Genomic DNA, 17716 nt, shown 5'->3' with positions numbered 1-17716 from the left:
GCACCATTTCGACAAAATAATCCACCTGGATAAAGCTGAAAATGACGCGTGGTGTCATTCTATATCATTCAACGCCTCAAAATTTCAAACTTGCTTGCCAAGTAATGACTATGGCCCAGTACCGTCGTCTTATGCGTCTCTCGAGGAGATTTTGAATTTTGGAGCCGAGCCACTCTATGAACTTATTGCAACTTGTATATAAATATACAAATGTTTTTTTTATTTAAGTGATTGTTTACGGACGATCAGATAAAGAAAAATCTGTTTATCAGACTTATGTCATAGATCTCCAATAAGATCAACTGAGGAGCCAATTATGTCAAAAGTTATCAAGATGCACAAAAAGGTTGTAATTGTATGATATAATTCATACAATTTGTTATTCAAACTGAAATTCGTAAATTAGTAATTAGGACCTCAATTGGAAGTACCGCAATTGTATAGAACCCTGACTTGCTTGAGACCTAGACATGTTGGTATTTACCTTATAGTTTCGAGTATCATGACTATCCGTATATACCGAGGGTATAACTGTAGTTCTTTACCGATAGTATATACGAGTAAATCCAAGACTTGAAATTATAAGCATTAATGCTATCCAGATGATGAATTCGAATGTGGTTGATATGATTTTTTAATTCTGTTTTAAAACTGATGAGTTGATTTGGATTCTGATTGAAAAATGATGATCCCTGAAAATGGATTGAAATGATGATCCCTGAAAAATGATGATCCCTGAAAAATGGATTGAAATGTAATAAACTGAGCGAAACCATAATGTGGATGATTGGGACGAGTCCCTGTGATGATATTCATAACTAGAATGATGATAATGAATTCAGCAAATCACTATGAGATTAGTGGATTGTGCTGTCAAATTGCTATTGTTAACACTTGTCACGGTAGATCAAGTTAAGCGATGATAAATTGAGAACTTACTTAACTGAAATTCCCGTGGAGGAATGTTCAGAAGGAAATTTTTCGATCTAATGGACCATTATCGTATGAATGATATGATCTAAATGAATTATTATTTAATGATGAGTTCTATATAAGGAATATTTATCCCAGTATTCTGTTGGGTTAACTAGAATATAAGGAACCCAGAATAAATTGGAAAAAGAGTTGTCCTCTACTTTGCGAGATGAGGACATCTCGCACCTTTTTAAGTGGGGTAGAAGTTTATAAGATTCCTCCCCCCAACCTTCGAGGTATACAGGAGTAAGAATCTCCTTTTCTGATCTTATAATTATTCCCTCTCTAAATAAAAGAAAGATTCTGTTTAAAAAGAGAAGACACTTTACCCAGAATACCTTCTCAGGAGCCCACCTGTTTTAAAGATTCAGAAGAACGATGAGTTCAAAAGTGAGAACCAGTGTTTTGGATGCCAAGGTTTTGACCATCAGTTAAAAGACTGCCCGACTCCTACCATGAAAAGGACACAGGGAAGTCTAGAACCCAAATTCAGAGACCAATTCCTTCATACCAATCTAATCAGGGTCCGTCTCGGACAAGATTGCTTAACTCCATTAACTAGGTCCGACCCATTGATTAGGGTCGAGATGACCAGTCAAATGATTGGCGACTTAGAGCAACAGATGCAGGCAATTCATAAAGATATAAACGCTGCCCAGGATCGACAGAGACAATATACAGATAAGAAGAGGACAGTCATAGAATTCAAAGAAGCAGTTATAGTCTTCATTGAATACGGACCAAAAGAATTTCTTTATCTCTAGGGGAGTATAAGTAGTTATCCCCCAGATATTGTGGACCAAAGAAAGTAAGTGACTTAGGCTACGAACTTCTTTTATCTCCTCATCTCAAAGTTCTTAATGCCTTCTATAGAAACATGTATCAAACCCAAATCATGGAAAGACGAAAAAACTTCAGTAGCAAGATACCGTTGGCTTCTAGGTTACGCTAACTCCTTCCTTTATATAAGTCGTAACTTTTACTTATCGCTCACAGTAATCTTACTTCCATCGATCTCCCTTCTTCTTAATCTCCTTCATGGCGTGGCAACAGGAATTAGTTTTATCCATGATGATTTCTCACCTTCAAGACGCAAGCGAGTCTGTGAAGAAGGATTTTATAGAACAGTATGAGCGCTCACTTTTTCCTCAATTGGGAATGTCTGTAGCTCAGACCAAATGGCGGACCTATCAAGACATAACTAGGGTAACACCTTGGGGTCAGCAGCACTTTCGTAACAATGTCCGCTTGGCCATGGTTATTGAAGCCTTGGGTTTGGGTCCCCGATACTACTGCATCATGAGATCAAGACATCTTGGGTTTTCTGAGCAGGTCTTCTTACTGGCGTGTTTTCTTCCTCATCAAAAGATATGCCTTTACCCCATTTTTGGCTTGCCTCTCAGAGGTCCTTTTGTTAGATCACCTCATAGCACTGAGATAGGTGCGGCAATAACCAACAGAATTATTCCTATAGATGAGTTACCTTATTATGGATAGTGAATGTACTTATAAAATGTATGCTTTGTAAGAGTGTCTCATGGTGGTATGATAAGTACAATTGTGTCAAGCGTGCAACATCAAAGTGGAAGTTCCTCTATAGTTGTAGAAACCTCAGCGCTTATAGGTAATCAATTGTGCATCACATGTGTAATGATAATGTGTGTCTATTATAGCATTCATAACAAACTCTTCTCAACATGGTGTAGCAGGACATACTTTTGCAAAGGTGAGAGAATTTGTAGGGGATCCTTTCAAGATAGGACGTGCAATTCAAAACCAGGAGAGTCCATAGGAACTAGCATGTCTTCAAGATATGTTAGAAAGTGTGAAAAAGGTAAACCGGACCTTTAATATTAAAGGTGTCAGTACAAGCATAGGATGTGATGGTATTGTAGTGCAGTTTCCCACCACAGGAGGTTCCGTTTATGGCTACCACCCTGATGATGTAATCCTACCACCAAATCTCTATACATGTGAGCGATCAAAAGATATTTTTCAACATTAAGACCTTACGTGTTATTGTGTTTATGTTGGGCACAAATTCTCATGTTTTCATATCTATATCACATATAGATGGAGATGAGCCTTTTTTGCTCAAGATTTGTGAGACCATCATTGATGATAATGGCTCCCTTATTGTCATTGGTACAATGTATCAAGTGAAAACCATGATCGGGAAGGCCGAGCAATATGGCTTCATATTGGACACCATGTTGAATGTGTGGTACATAACAAAGATTGGAAAGGCATTTGGACAAGAGGTGAGCAACACTAACCATAGAGGTGCTTATCATTCTCATAAAAGGTTACCATTGAACAACAATTTCTATTATAATAAATCTTGATACTCATGTAGACACATATCCTCATCGTTGCTACCTTCATGAGCGTAGTTGGAATAAACCTTGCACAACCATTTTCACCTGATTATATCATTGATCCTTGCACCAGTAACCAGTATGCACTAGGGAAGATGCCCATATGGGACAACATGGTGAGTCAAGGCATAAACATATGAGTACTCCAAATTATGGGTGTTTCATATTATGTGAAATTTAGAGTGTGAAATTTAGAGAAAAATTTAGAGAAATGTTTTCTTTACTGGTGGATGTCAATGTGGATATGACTTTTGTGGTAGCCTCTTGAAGCACCATGCAAAAGAAGGGCAAGTGATTGTAGAGCTTTATGTAGGATGTGGAGATTGTGCTATGGTAGCATGCAAATTAGGCATGAACATAGTTTGTATTGATCCTGAAGAGGACATTGTGAAAGGTGTCTTGATGAAGATGTCATTGTAGTTCAATGAACATATCTGTTTACGAATATTCAAGTGATTGGGCTTAACAGTTGTTTATGATTATGTCATGATCTTATTTTATATATGAATAGACAGAGAGTAAGAGGGAGAAGGAGATGCGCATTGGGGTTGAAAATAAAATATGATTAACAGTTTCAACAATGTTTGTGCTCAACATGTCATCTAAAATAATAAAGTATTGACATTTTGTGTATTTCATAGATGAATAAGGCAGTGTTAAGTTTGTAGACTCAAAGGATCTATAGTGGTAAATGAGTCTTACTTTGTTAATAAATAAATGATAAGTTTGTAACCTCAAATGATTACAAGGACAAGAGATAGAAAACACGAAGAGAAAGAGAGATGCAAGAGGTGACAACATGGACAAGAGAAAGAGAACATGAAGAGAGAGAGGATGCTATCTCCCTTATAACATCATAGCTTCAATCCGGGGATAGTAAGGTTGATAATAAGGAAGAGTGAAAATGACTTGGAAAGGGAGAGACAGTGATAGACTACTAATGAAATAGAGGAGGGGAGAGGGTTAAGGGTGATGGAGATAAGGAGGAGGAAGGAAGGGGGGGGGGAGAGAGAGAGAGAGAGAGAGAGAGAGAGAGAGAGAGAGAGAGAGAGAGAGAGAGAGAGAGAGAGAGAGAGAGAGAGAGAGAGAGAAGGGAGAGAGAAAGAGAGATGGTAGGAGAGAGAAAAGAGAAGAGAGATGGGAGGAGAAGAGAGGGAGGGTTGGAGAGAGAGAAGAGGCAGAGAGATGTGAGATGGTTGGAAAAAGGGAGGAGAGGCAGAGAAGAGAGTGTGCCAAAAGAGAGAAGAGAGTGTGAGATGGTTGGAAAAAGGGAGGAGAAGCAGAGAAGAGAGTGTGCCAAAAGAGAGATAGGAATGAGAGGAAAAGAGATGGTAGAGAGAGAGAGAGAGAGAGAGAGAGAGAGAGAGAGAGAGAGAGAGAGAGAAAAGGAAGAGCAAGGATGGAGGGGAGGAGCTACTATGGGCTTGGCTGGGAGGTGATGGGAGAAGATGGTGGTGGGGAGAGTTAGAGAGAGAGTGTTCAAAAAGTAGAGAGAGAGAGGGTAGATAAGAAAAGATCCCTCTAAAGTCTTTAATCCACCAAGCTCCCTCGGTGACAACCCCCTTGAATATGATTCTCAAAAAACAAGATGATGAGGTACTAACACTGTGCGAGAAAAATAGATAATTGACGAGGGTTACCTAAAAAGATTCCCTCCCAAAATGTGTGAAATCTTAAAAATGCCTTAAAAACAGAGTTTTTTGAAAACACATCTAGAATTCCATGTATAAATTTAAAAATTATGTGAATTTTGCTATTTTTTTCAAGATTGAGGACACATGTGACCTTTGTAGATTTATAAACTCTTGTTGTTTGTGACATAAAAATAAACTTGACTTAAAAAATGACATAGGAGTCTATATAACTTAAAGAAATATCAATCTTTTTCAAATTAAAATTTATTTTATAAATTTCATGAATGTAAGACACTTTTTTTAATGGAATTTCTTGGGACAAATTCTACCACTATGCATAATATATGCACGTTATTTTACAAGCACTCAAAAAATATTAGAATACATAACAATATAAGCTCCATAATTTTTGAAAATTCTTACAAACATCCTTGAGTCTATTTCTAGACCCAAATAGCAAAGCCTTTAGTATATACTTGCAGTTTGCATGACATAAATATTTTCTCTATTATTTATAAGCAAATAGTGGACATGATATACAAGCAATGCTAAGAGTTTAAAGGAGTCAACTTATAGGTGTGCAAAGGTAGACTTCTATTCATATATATTTGTAGAAGATGGTAACTATGTAGACTCTGAGTAAACCTAAGCATGTTAAAAGAGTAGAAATTTGAAATATTTCTTCGGCAAGCTAATTTTAGAGGCTGTAAATTTTGACCCATGTAGGCATTTGTTTTCATGAAGGAAATTCCTTTTATACAATATGGATAAGGGTAGCAGGAAGAAATTGTAGCTTATATCATGTACATATGTGGTGGTGACAAAATTTCATGGTATGTATATGTTGATGTTTGATCCAAATAGCCATTATCATGAACGTAGGTGATGGTATATCTAAGAGTAGTGTTTGAATGAGCTCTAGTTACAATTATTAAAAGTACATGTGAAGGATGTTGCGAGATGGTATGTCTAAGGGTAGTGTAGAATGAGCTCTAGTTATAATTATTTGGAGGACATGCGAAGGATGCTGAGAGATGCAATCTTCGCCCCGCGACATTGTCTTTGTGTACAAAGAGAAAAGAGAGAAGCTTAGGGCTCCTTAGATGATGGTGGTAGAGAGGAGCTTGGAGTTTTCATGATGACGGTAGATTCAAGGTCCTCTATGCTGGAGAGAATACTACTGCACAAAGGCTTGGCAGAGTCCAGGCTCACATGCACCCTCCCTGACATAGATGGTCCCACCACGTGTATTTTCTTATAGTTCTTCAGCTTTAAAATTGAATTGTATAACAAAAATCAAGATTGGTGAATCAATCGACTCATGGTTTTCCAAATCAATGGAGCCTTGCACATCTGGATCGAAACCAATGGATTATAGTTCATCATGGATTATCTCATCTAGCTCTTTTGCTATCATGAATTTTTGGCATCTACTATGTAACCATATTATTTATGATACAAAGGCTACATGGATACATAGACAAGCATTTTTCTTAACGATATCCTCTCAAATTTGTAGTCAAAGATTGCGACCATGTGTGTTTTTCAGGTCTTTAGCCCTAAACCTATGTTCTACCTATATCATCTTATCCTTTATAGAATTTTTTACAAAATTTTAAGATTTTATCGGCTACTATCTACTATTTGGAATGAGTTTTTACATATTTATTTGTGATAAAAATAAAAAATAATTCTCATAAAAACTGTAAAAACATGTTTCAAAGTTAAGAAAAATGGCTCCCTAAAAGTTGATGCAAAACATCAACTTTTCCACACAACTTGATGTTTTACATCAAAGTTAATGCAAAACATCAACTTTACCACAAAACTTGATGTTTTGCATCAAGTTTCGGCGGATGCTCCAGAGAACAAAGTTGGAGGATCAGAGATCGATTTTCACAAACGGCCTATTTAAGTGATTCTGTTCACGAGAGCATGCTTAGACGATCTATTCCATAAATTTTGAGCATCAACATGACTATGTTTCGATACGATATGTAGACGTCAGAGAGCGATTTACGGATGCTCTATGATGTGTGCATATCGCATGGAAACATATTTGTGTTGGTAATCAAAATTTGGGGAATAGGTCACCTGAGCAATGCTTCGGGTGGACGGAATCACTAAAACATGCCGTTTGTGAAAATCGACCTCCAATCCTCCAACTTTCTTCTCTAGAGAATCTCAAACTTGATGCCAAAAATCAAGTTTTGTGGTAGAGTTTATGTTTTGCATCAACTTTGATGCAAAACATCAAGTTGTGTGGAAAAGTTGATGTTTTGTACCGAGTTGATGTTTTTCCATAAAACTTGATATTTTACATCAAAGTTGATGCAAAACATTAAGTTTTATGAAAAAGGTGATGTTTTACATCGAGTTGATGCAAAACATCAACTTTTCCACAAAGCTTGATGTTTTGCATCAAAGTTTATGCAAAACATCAAGTTTTGTGGGAAAGTTTATGTTTTGCATAACGTTGATGCAATACATCAACTTTTGTTAAAAAATTGATCTTTTGCATAGAAAGTTGATGTTTTACATCAACTTGATGCAAAATATCAAATTTTCATAAAAGTTGATGTTTTGTATCAAGTTGATGAAAAACATCAACTCTTAGCTAAGAAGTTCTTACTCAGCATATTAAGTTGGCCACAAATGTTGTAGCTAAAACATCCTTACCATGTGTAGTAACTAGTAGGATTCAAACCCAAGTGCCTGCCTGATATTTTACAAAAAAGTATTTTGGAAAGTATAAACTTTTGTTTCTTAAAAAGCAAGCTTTTTAATGCTTTCTAAACTCATTTAATAACTAAAACTACCATTTTAACCCCTTTTTGTCACATCAAGGACACATCTTCCTTTTAAAAATGAGTGTGTAATTATTTTTCAAAATTAAACAACTTTTAAATAGCTTATTCATGGTATTTTCAAATTCATATGACATAATGAACTCTTTTAAAAAAAGTATATATTATCAATTGAGCTTAAAAAGGGATTTTAATACTACTCTCATTAAGAGCCAAAAAATAGGGTTTTATAGTTAAGATAATAATTGTATCAAGATAACGTTTTTGTAATATAATCATATAAATAGATTTTTTAATGCACTATGTAGCACATCCTCAATCATGCTAACATGGCAGATGACGCAAGGAGTCTAAGCTTCAAGTGTACACATAGAAGAAAAAATGTATTTGTGGATAGTGAAGAAGAGGATGCCTTTTCTACCTTCTCAAGGAAAGGCACATCAACTAGTCATGGTGTTGGTATAAATAGCAATGATTATGAGGAACCATAACTATGCCATAAACAAAATGTTTAGAAAATATCCTTTTTATAGGTGTATCATTTTTTTTAAGGATTTAAGATGGAAATAATAAACATTGTCTCTATTTTGGCATGTTTTTTTAAAACTTATTGTTAGATTTTCAATTATAATCTCAAAAAGTAAACAAAACAAAGTTGTATGCATGCATAGACCACTTTTTAAAAAGAGATTAAAAATTAAACTTTTTGATGGAATCTTTGAAAGATGTCAAATGTTTCTTGTTTTCAAGAAATATTACCTACTTTGTCCGCCGCCGCAACCATGTTTACTTGAGGATGGTAATTGAGGATGATGCATAAAATTTTGTGAATTGCGAGCGATGAGCATGATTGGACCCAAATTGGGCCCTTCAAGGATTTATACACATTTTCTCTCTACAAAAATGGGATCATGGTAAAAATTTTACAAATCAACTCAAAAGTGAGCAACGTTTAGACATTTGAAATCTACTCTTCGAGACCTTTCCAATGATATATAGAATGACGAGAAATTTTGCATATTCAAGAAGTCCCCAAATTTGGTGATGACATGGCATGTAACATGCCATGTCATCACCAAATTCGGGTACTTCTTGAATATATAAAATTGCCCGTCATGCTATATATCATTAGTAAGGTCTTGAAGAGTAGATTCCAAATGTCTAAACTCCGCTCACTTTTGAGTTGATGTATAAAAAATTCACCATGAGCCCATTTTGGTAGAGAGAGAGAGAATGTGTACAAATCCTAAAGGGCCCAATTTGAGTCCAAATTTCCCCTAACGAAAATCTTGATTATGAGCCTAGTGGGGAGATTCTTTTTTATCTCAGTGGACATCTAAATGTAGTATGAGTCATGATGATGGATTACGCACAATCTACTATGTGTGTTATGAATTCATTAGAGTGTAATGCTACTCTCTAATAATGGATATGCTTGTTGCAAGGATACAAATACCTTGAGACTCAAGGCTACAATACAAATGGAAGGGCGGCACATGTGTTAGTTCATAGTGGTAACACACATTGTTTTGTAAACTGGAAATCATAGAACAACCTCAAGTTGTATCCTATGTCCTTGTCTTCTTTGCACATGGTTCAAGTGGAAAATGAAGCAAAAAAAGTTTGTACCATGGTTTGCAATGAGGTGAACATCATGTTCTCAAATGAATACACATGCAAAGTTGATCCACTCGGACATGATGGGACCAATAGACATGGGTTGCAATTGGTTGTCCACACTTGGCACTTTCAACATGAATTTGCAAACAAGCTTTCGTGAGTTTTATACATAAATAAGGGAAGGGTGTGTCACATTCAGGGCATGTTTCTTCTCAAAGTTAACATTGATCAATGGCACAAAATGAAAAAAGGAGTTCATGAAAACAAATTGTGTTTATGCATTATAGCTTTGTAAAGATGAAGCTATTGGTTGGGATGAGAAAGTAATGCATAAGGGCATGGTTAAGTTTTAGAAGAGTACAAAGAAGTGTTTCAAATGCCTAAAAGCCTACCACAAAAGAGAGATGTTAATTATGGTATTATTGAGTTTGAACCAAATGCAAAGGAGGTCAACAACAAGCCTCCATATAGGCTCTCTAAGGTGGAAAAAGATGAAGAAGGAAAGTTAAGGAACTCTTGGATACAAGATGGGTGGAACCAAGCCAATCACCATTTTCTCCACCCATACTTTTGGTGAAGAAGAAAGATGGGACATTCCGTATGTGGATTGATTATTGTGATCTCAATAAGGTTACCATCAAAAGAATAGATTTTCCATACCCTATGTGGATGATCTTCTTGATGAAATCAAGGATGCCAAGTACTTCTCTAATATCGATTTGAGATCGGGGTACCATCAAATTAGAATGAAGAAGGGTGACAAATTCAAAACTATGTTTAAAATGGAAAGAGGTCTATTTCATTTTATGGTTATGCCATTTGGGTTGTATAATGCACCCACTACTTTCCAAGCTTTAAAGAAACAAATACTATAGTCCTTCTTGTTCAATTTTGTGTTGGTGTTCTTTGATGATATCCTAATCTATAGAAAAGTAGAGGATGACCACTTGATGCATGTTAGAGAAGTTCTTGAGGTATTGAAGAGCAACCACTTGTATGTAAAGGAGAGAAAATGTACTTTTATGGCTCAAGAAGTGGAGTATCTTGGTCACATTGTGAGAAAGTAAGGTATCAAAGTGGATCCTATGATTGAGTGTGTATAAAAGTAGCATACACCTACAAATACTACTCAACTAAGGGGGTTTTTGGGCTTACCATCTTTTTATAGAAGATTAATGAAGAGGTATGCAAAAATTGTAGTCCCACACACCGACAAGCTTAAAAAAGAAGCCTTCTTTTGGGATATAATTGCAAATAAGAGCTTTGAAGAGCTCAAAAAGATGCACACATCAGCCCCTATGGTTTGTCCATATTTCACTAAGCCATGTGGTGTTAGGGCCGATGCATGTGGGGAAGGAATTGGGACACTTTTGTACCAAGATCATGGTGTGATTACTTATGAGAGCCGTCGCAAGTTCAGTGAGAGAAGGAGATGCAAATGCATGTGTATGGCCAAGAGATAGTTGCTATTTTATATTCTCTCAAGAAATGGCACCACTAGATATCTTCATGGGAGTCACTTTTATGTGAGAAGTGATCACCGTGTATTGCTTAGTATTGGGTAGTGCATAGAGATTGGATCATGGACATTCAAGAGGAGTATCTCTTGGATGAAGAAGTGTCACAAATATTATAGAAATTACAGCATGGTTCTCATGACGATCCAATTCATTTTAAGCTTCAAAATGGTCTCTTGTACTACTACAAAAAGAAAGAGTCTATCTTGTGCCTATGTCTGAATACAAGCAAAAAGCGATGGAAGAAATGCATTCATCTCCTGTTATACGGGGCATTTGGATCTTTTTAAGACCTATGTGACAAGATAAGGAAAAGTTTTTATTGGAAATGGATGTGGAAGTACATACATGTATATATGTCAAAGCGTATGCCTTGTCAACTCAACAAGGATCCAACACATAAGCCTTGGGGTTTGCTTTAGCCCTTATCTATTCCTCAAGGGAGTGGACACACACTATTATGGAGTTTATTTACACGACTTCCTCATACAAAGAAGGGATGGGATAGCTTGCATGTAGTTGTGGATACATTGACAAAGGTGGCACATTTCATCCCTACAAAGGTCAAGCACATGACATCTATGGTGGCAAAGCAATTTGTGGAGATTGCATGGTATGGTGGAGAAAAATTTTAGTGACCATGATGTCAAGTTCACGAGTTCACTTTGGAGAACTCTATTGAGACCATGGGAACCAAGTTGACTCCTAGTAGTACCGCTTATCATCCCCGAGAACGATGGTCAAACAAAAAGGGTGAATAAGTGGGTGGAGACTTATTTGAGACACTATTGCCATGAGACACAACATGCTTGGGATGATTGGTTGCCTCTTGTTGAATTTTCTTACAATAGTACTCATTATGTAGGCATTGGCATGTCACCATTTGTGGAATTATATGGGTATAAGATTAATATACCAATGGTGGTATTCAAGCAAGAGGGCATTAATCCAAATGCAAAGGAAGAGGTAGAAAAGATGCAAGAAATACTTCAACAATGCAAGTTGAACATCAAGAGGTCACAAGAAAGGATGAAGCACTATGAAGATGCTCATAGAAGACCATTGGAGTTCAAAGAAGGGGATTATGTGTTTCTAAGAGTTCCTAAATCAATATATGGTTCTCTTAAAGGCAACACCAACACCAAATTAGCTCATCGCTATTATGGTCCTTATAAAGTTTTGAGGAGAGTCGGAGAGGTTGCATAGCAACTATTTCTTCCATCAACTACCAAGATACATGATATATTTCACGTGTCTCATTTGAAGGCTTAATTTGGACCGAAGGTGAAAGTTTTTGATGAGTTACCACCAATGGATGAAGAAGTAAATACTGAATATGTGCTGAAGAGCATAATGGGCAAATGTGATTTCAAGAGTGCTTTGCAAGCATACCATGGTTGAGTACTTGGTCAAGCGGCATAGATTACCTCTTGAGGAGTCTTCATGATGGTAGCCTAATTTTATGTTGGAAAGATTTAAGGGGATTTTGGATACATATTATGAGTGATATGGTTTACCAACTAGAAGCTACTTAATTGCTATAATTTACTATTATGACAGTTTTTTGGTCCCATAAGTGGAAGATTTGAGTCCTCATGCAAGGAGTATGTTATAGGGACATTGGGGAGGGATCATTTTGGGAATGATTTAAGAGCACATTATATAATTCTCAGTGTATGAAAGGTACTTTGTTCTTATGAACAAATTTGGAGCCATGTACATCAAGCCATTATATGCTACAAATGGTCTACATGGTTATTGGAGTTAAATTCCATTTCAAGAGTTGAATTTTTATGGTCTCGAGGACAACACCAATGGGAAGGGATGGTTTGTCCCATAGTTACTAATGTCATGTAAATAATGGTATGTGCCAAAGGTCATGGTTAAGTGTAAAAGGACATTAATTAGTGTAGTGTGAGAAGGGGCCCAAGTATATAAGCCCATGGACATATTCATTTACCGAATATACAATTATTTCTCTTGAAGCTAGGTTCCATGGTTGTATGTCTACTCTTGTGTGCATTCCATGCAATGATGCTAGGATGTGTGCACTCCATCCCCATGAGTGCAACTCTTTCTTGCAGATTGTACCGCTTACTCATATATCTCTCCATTTGGTTTGAGTTCAACTATGGGTATATTGAGAATATTAACACTCCCTTGAATGCATGAGCTAAATGATTTGAACCTCTCAAGGTTCCCATAGTTTTATTGGTACTGAAGAACCCTTTCATCAATTTAACACCCCTTCTACTATTAAGGACCCCTCTTTGCCAACTAATATTGAGAGACCAACCTAAACTTATATTGTTGAGGTCCCCTCTTAACCCATTTCAAAGTGTCTCTCTTAATAATTAATCCCCTAGTGATAGGCATCGAGATCTCAAGGGGAAGAATCACACTAGGTGTGCAACTAGGGCCATCATCTTGTAAGAGAATGGAGGCCCACTTCAGTGGTTAAGTATAGATGTAGGAAAATCTCTATACAAAAAAGTAGTCACTCGCTAGATAATTACTCAATAACAAGTTGGATTGCTCATTCCAAAGTTGCTTAACAATCATAAATGCTTTCTCTTTCTCCCAAATGTATTAATACCTTGATGTAACGAAAGTTTGGTGTCGTGATATTAACTAAAATTCAAGTTTTTTTATAATTTATAACCAATTTCTTAAAAGAAGAGTATACTTATCAATCATATTAACCAATAGAGTGATATGAAGCTACAATAGAACATCACAACATGGTGCCGTAATTTTACATGCCAACAAAGCATAATTTATTTACATTGGTAGAAGCCTCAATTTCCAAATTTAGTTTAATATGAAGACACATATTGTTTGCTGTGATGGTACCCATTTTTAGCCCGTACTTCAAAAAGAAATGTGTTTGAACAATCATGAATGAGGAAACTTGAGAACATGGATTTCCAATCAATTTCCATGTCCAATGGGTCTTTTGATCTCAATTTTTTAACGGACTTGCAAGTTGTTGCTCACCAAATATCATAATTCTTTAACATGTCCGAATCATGGGTAGTATTGTCTCGAAAGTGGTCGTGGACACCAAAATCTCACACACATCAAGGATGTCATGGAGTGACTCTCATTGTAAAGGCTACTAAGATTAGGGGGATTCTTTAGTGTGTAGTTGAAAATGGCAATAGAAATGTGGTCATGGGAACTTGATTGAAGAGGTTGGAAGATTATTAAAATGGAGGATACATAGCACTATTGAAGTCATGCTTGTTTCTTGACTTCATACTTGGTTTAATAAAAGGAGCATGAGGACTACTTGCAACGTGCGACAACAACATACATGCATGGCACGTGCAGCAGGCAAAGGCGAGGAAGACTATAACCCTTTCCGTCAAGGTCAAAATTGTGTTAAAAAAAAGTTATTTAATATGGGGACATGCGGAGTTGGGATTTTCTTTTAAAAAATAAATTTTTTAAAAAGCTAACCTTAATAGGGAGGAGGAAGTGCTGATCTGGATGGTTAAGGACGTGGTTTGGAAAGGAGAGAAGGCAAAGTTGACGATAAATTCATAATTATGGGATTGATGTGTAATCGTGCATTCCATATCTCGGCCCAATATATATGGGTTGAGCTGGACAGAGGTGTTAGTACGTGGGCTACTACTGAGAGAAGGTCGTGGCACCACCATTGCTGCGACCTCAATCCCATGCACCACCACCTCCACAACGTGAACCCGCTCGAAAAAACTAACATAATTGCCCTCCATTACACACACACACACACACCTACCCTCACACACCCTCACACACAGGTCGTGGCAGCATGCACCATATCTTACCAACCTGAACGCCTTTAAACTAACATAACTGCCCTCCAATACCACCACAAACAGTACATTACACATAAAATAAGGTCCATTTCTAGCTAAATCACAGACCATACGCCTTCAAAGTAGCGTAATTCCCCCCCACCACACACACACACACACACACACCCCCCACCAGCCCCACCCCACCTCCAACCATCACACACGCACACCCGTCTATATAAAAGAAGGTCTTGACACCATCCCTTGCTATCTCACTCCCACACCACCAACACCACCTCCACCTCCTCCACAACGCGATCCTCCTTAGAACTGAATAGTTAACCGTTTTTGCAACATGCTCCACTTTCATTAGTGCATTCGCCTAATAAATAATTGGCGCTTGGTTGATTAGCTTCGTCTGTGCCGCTATCATGGAAGCAGGAAAATTTGATCACCTCAGCAAGAGTACTACTGCTGTGACCCCTCTTCATCACTCCCGCATTGACCTTACTTTAGTTCACGCGTCCAAGCGAGCGAGAGGCGCAGGCAAATCAAGAGCTGATGCCCATGACTCATCCCCTTCGACCTCCAAGCGAGCAAAGACAAGCAAAAATGTTAATAGCGATCAAGTACGTGTATATGCACAAGGGCTTGCTTGCTACACTATTGCATAATTACCCTCATGATTTCCACGAGTTAATCTCGCTTTAATCGCATTGCTTTCCAGACGGATATCGATCCTCTCGATATGAAGTTCTGCATACTTCGTCAGCTTTTGCCTCGGGGCTCAGAGGTAGCGCTCCTTAAGTATTATTATTAAAGTGCTTCTATCTAAATAATCACTATCCTTTGTGCGGGTAATTATCTGTATTAACGTACTTGGCTTGATTATGCATGTCAGTTGCAAGAGAAAGACGATCTCCTCAAGGTTGTGTTCGAGTATGTGAAGGATTTAGAGAGACAAATCCAGGTGCAGAATTCTGTAATACTATCGAGATTTATAGATTAATTAGGCTGCTCATAATTAATTATGCTTAATCTATCTGAATAAGCATTGATGAGCGTTCCCCTGCCCTTTTGGGAAAGAAAGGAGAAAATTACGTGTAGCACATAGCCTTTGTAGTATATGTATATATTGAAGTAGTTATTGCCTGTTTTGGCAGACTTTCAAAGATGAAGGCAGCAATGCTGGCATAGACATGGCATCCGAGCAAATGGGGGCCTTGCAAAAGAAGGGATTATGCATAGTGCAGCTTACCAAAGCTTTCTAATCCAACCTCATTTTTTGTAACTGTCCTTAATTTAGTCATAGACAAGGAAACAATGAAGAAGATACACACATGTAACGTACCATTCTTTTAAAGAAAAGTAAATTTAGCATTAAATTATGAAATGCATTGCATTTCGGTTATTAAATTTAAATAAGTAAATAAGTAGTGCTAATGTTTCCTCTTTTTTGGTTGTGCGTTCGTCCTTTCAAAATGGTAAAAACAATAATATTTGGTGTCACCGTTGTTAACTCCTCAAGGGATTTTATAAAGAACAATGATAGTTATATATTTATAAAAATTTTGTCCTTTACAAATAAAACCACTTTCATCAATCTCACAACACTAGTATTTCCAATCTCCGTTTAGCAACTCACATACCAGGTCCCACCTCTCATCCTCCCACAGAGATGAGGATTCCCCCATACAAAATGAAAACCCAACTACATACATGTGATCAACAAAATGTCTAAAGTAAATCCCTTTGGAGTTTGCTCCTCATAATAGTCTCCCTTAGCCCAAATCTTTTTTTTTTGGGATCAATAATAATTATATATATAAACTTGAAAGATGTACAAAAATACTGAAATACAGCAAAGTAAAACCTGAACTTCCTTAAAATCCTCTACAAAACACTTTTGTCTTCATTTAAAATTTTACAAAGAAAATCCCATCTCTCCTCCTCCATCAAAGAACTCGAAAGCTCCCAAGATATCTGATAACCTAGCAAGATACAGGCTTCCATCATTGCTTCAGTAGTGCAGCCTCTAGGGGATTGCTTTTCTAGCATTCCCCCCTTCTTGGACCATATCTTGACAGTGGGTCTAGTTTCCACTGGATTCTCTATAAAGGCAACAAAAGTGTGATCAACCTGCTTTTCTTTACGATACCACCTCTGAATTCTCGGGCCGAATGTGGGGAGTCTCTTCCTCCCTTCCCAACACCTCACCTACAGCATACAAATCAGCATTAAGGAGTTCACTCCCAATACGATTGAAGCTTCACCAAAACCAAGGCAGGAGTCAGATGATGTTTCTCTGCAGATTCAATAACAGCACATGCAACTCAGAACATCTCAGCTTATTCACATTGCATACAGACCAGCACATGCACACACACTTTTGCATCAAGTCTGACTCTTGCAAACCAGTACATGAGACCTTCATGAACACAATGACATTCCTAGTGGACCAGATTTCCTATAGAATACAAGCTCTAAATAATGTTAAATAGTAGCCCAACATGTTCATCACTAAAAGACCATTTACCCAAAATCCAGCCCCCCCCAGAATGTTTGAATGCCCAAGCCCTTCTCAATCCATTTAGACAACTTTGACCAAGTTTCTCTGATTGTTAGTCAATCCCAAAATGCATGTTTACTATCCTCAACTCAGGATCTACAAACTGGGGCATACACTACAAGAGATCGGGCTCATACCCGCGCTCCTAGCCGTGGAAAATGACTTGTGGAAAAAAAGTAGCGGGCCCGTATATCAGCGCGTGTATCATCGCAGCCAGAGACATGCATGTAAAAGCGCATGTATAGACGCAGCAGTCAAACGCGCTGATACGAGGGCTTATACACGCGTTTTGTCAATTTAGCTGCGCTTATACACGCGCATTTCACAGAGTATCCGTGTATATACACGCGACTTTTATAGAATTGATGCGTCTATACACGCGAACAGAGAGCAAAAAAAAAATCCAGAGAGTGCTATTTGGTACCTGAATG

General features: G+C 37.4%; 1 protein-coding gene across 1 annotated transcript; it reads left to right on the top strand.

The window, feature by feature from the left end:
* The first annotated feature begins 15006 nt into the window (after nucleotides 1-15006).
* LOC147604336 (uncharacterized) lies at nucleotides 15007-16057 on the top strand. The gene is made up of 4 exons (XM_086795751.1): nucleotides 15007-15345; nucleotides 15444-15509; nucleotides 15618-15686; nucleotides 15880-16057. The coding sequence occupies exons 1-4, from the start codon at nucleotides 15148-15150 to the stop codon at nucleotides 15985-15987; spliced, it is 441 nt and encodes a 146-aa protein (XP_086651877.1). The 5' UTR covers nucleotides 15007-15147; the 3' UTR covers nucleotides 15988-16057.
* The last annotated feature ends 1659 nt before the right edge of the window (nucleotides 16058-17716 follow it).

Source organism: Cibotium barometz, chromosome 62 (assembly GCF_041138505.1).
Source record: "Cibotium barometz isolate CiBa-2024 chromosome 62, ASM4113850v1, whole genome shotgun sequence".
NCBI classification, from domain to species: domain Eukaryota; kingdom Viridiplantae; phylum Streptophyta; class Polypodiopsida; order Cyatheales; family Cibotiaceae; genus Cibotium; species Cibotium barometz.
Note: the sequence above shows the minus strand (reverse complement) of the source record. Positions and strands in the feature narration are given on the sequence as shown.

Bases quoted from the DNA above. Each gene is read 5' to 3' on its own strand.
- LOC147604336 (XM_086795751.1), top strand. From the start codon at position 15,148: ATGGAAGCAGGAAAATTTGATCACCTCAGCAAGAGTACTACTGCTGTG. The intron at 15,346-15,443 runs GTACGTGTATAT...ATTGCTTTCCAG, and splicing joins AAAATGTTAATAGCGATCAA to ACGGATATCGATCCTCTCGA. The intron at 15,510-15,617 runs GTAGCGCTCCTT...TATGCATGTCAG, and splicing joins TTTTGCCTCGGGGCTCAGAG to TTGCAAGAGAAAGACGATCT.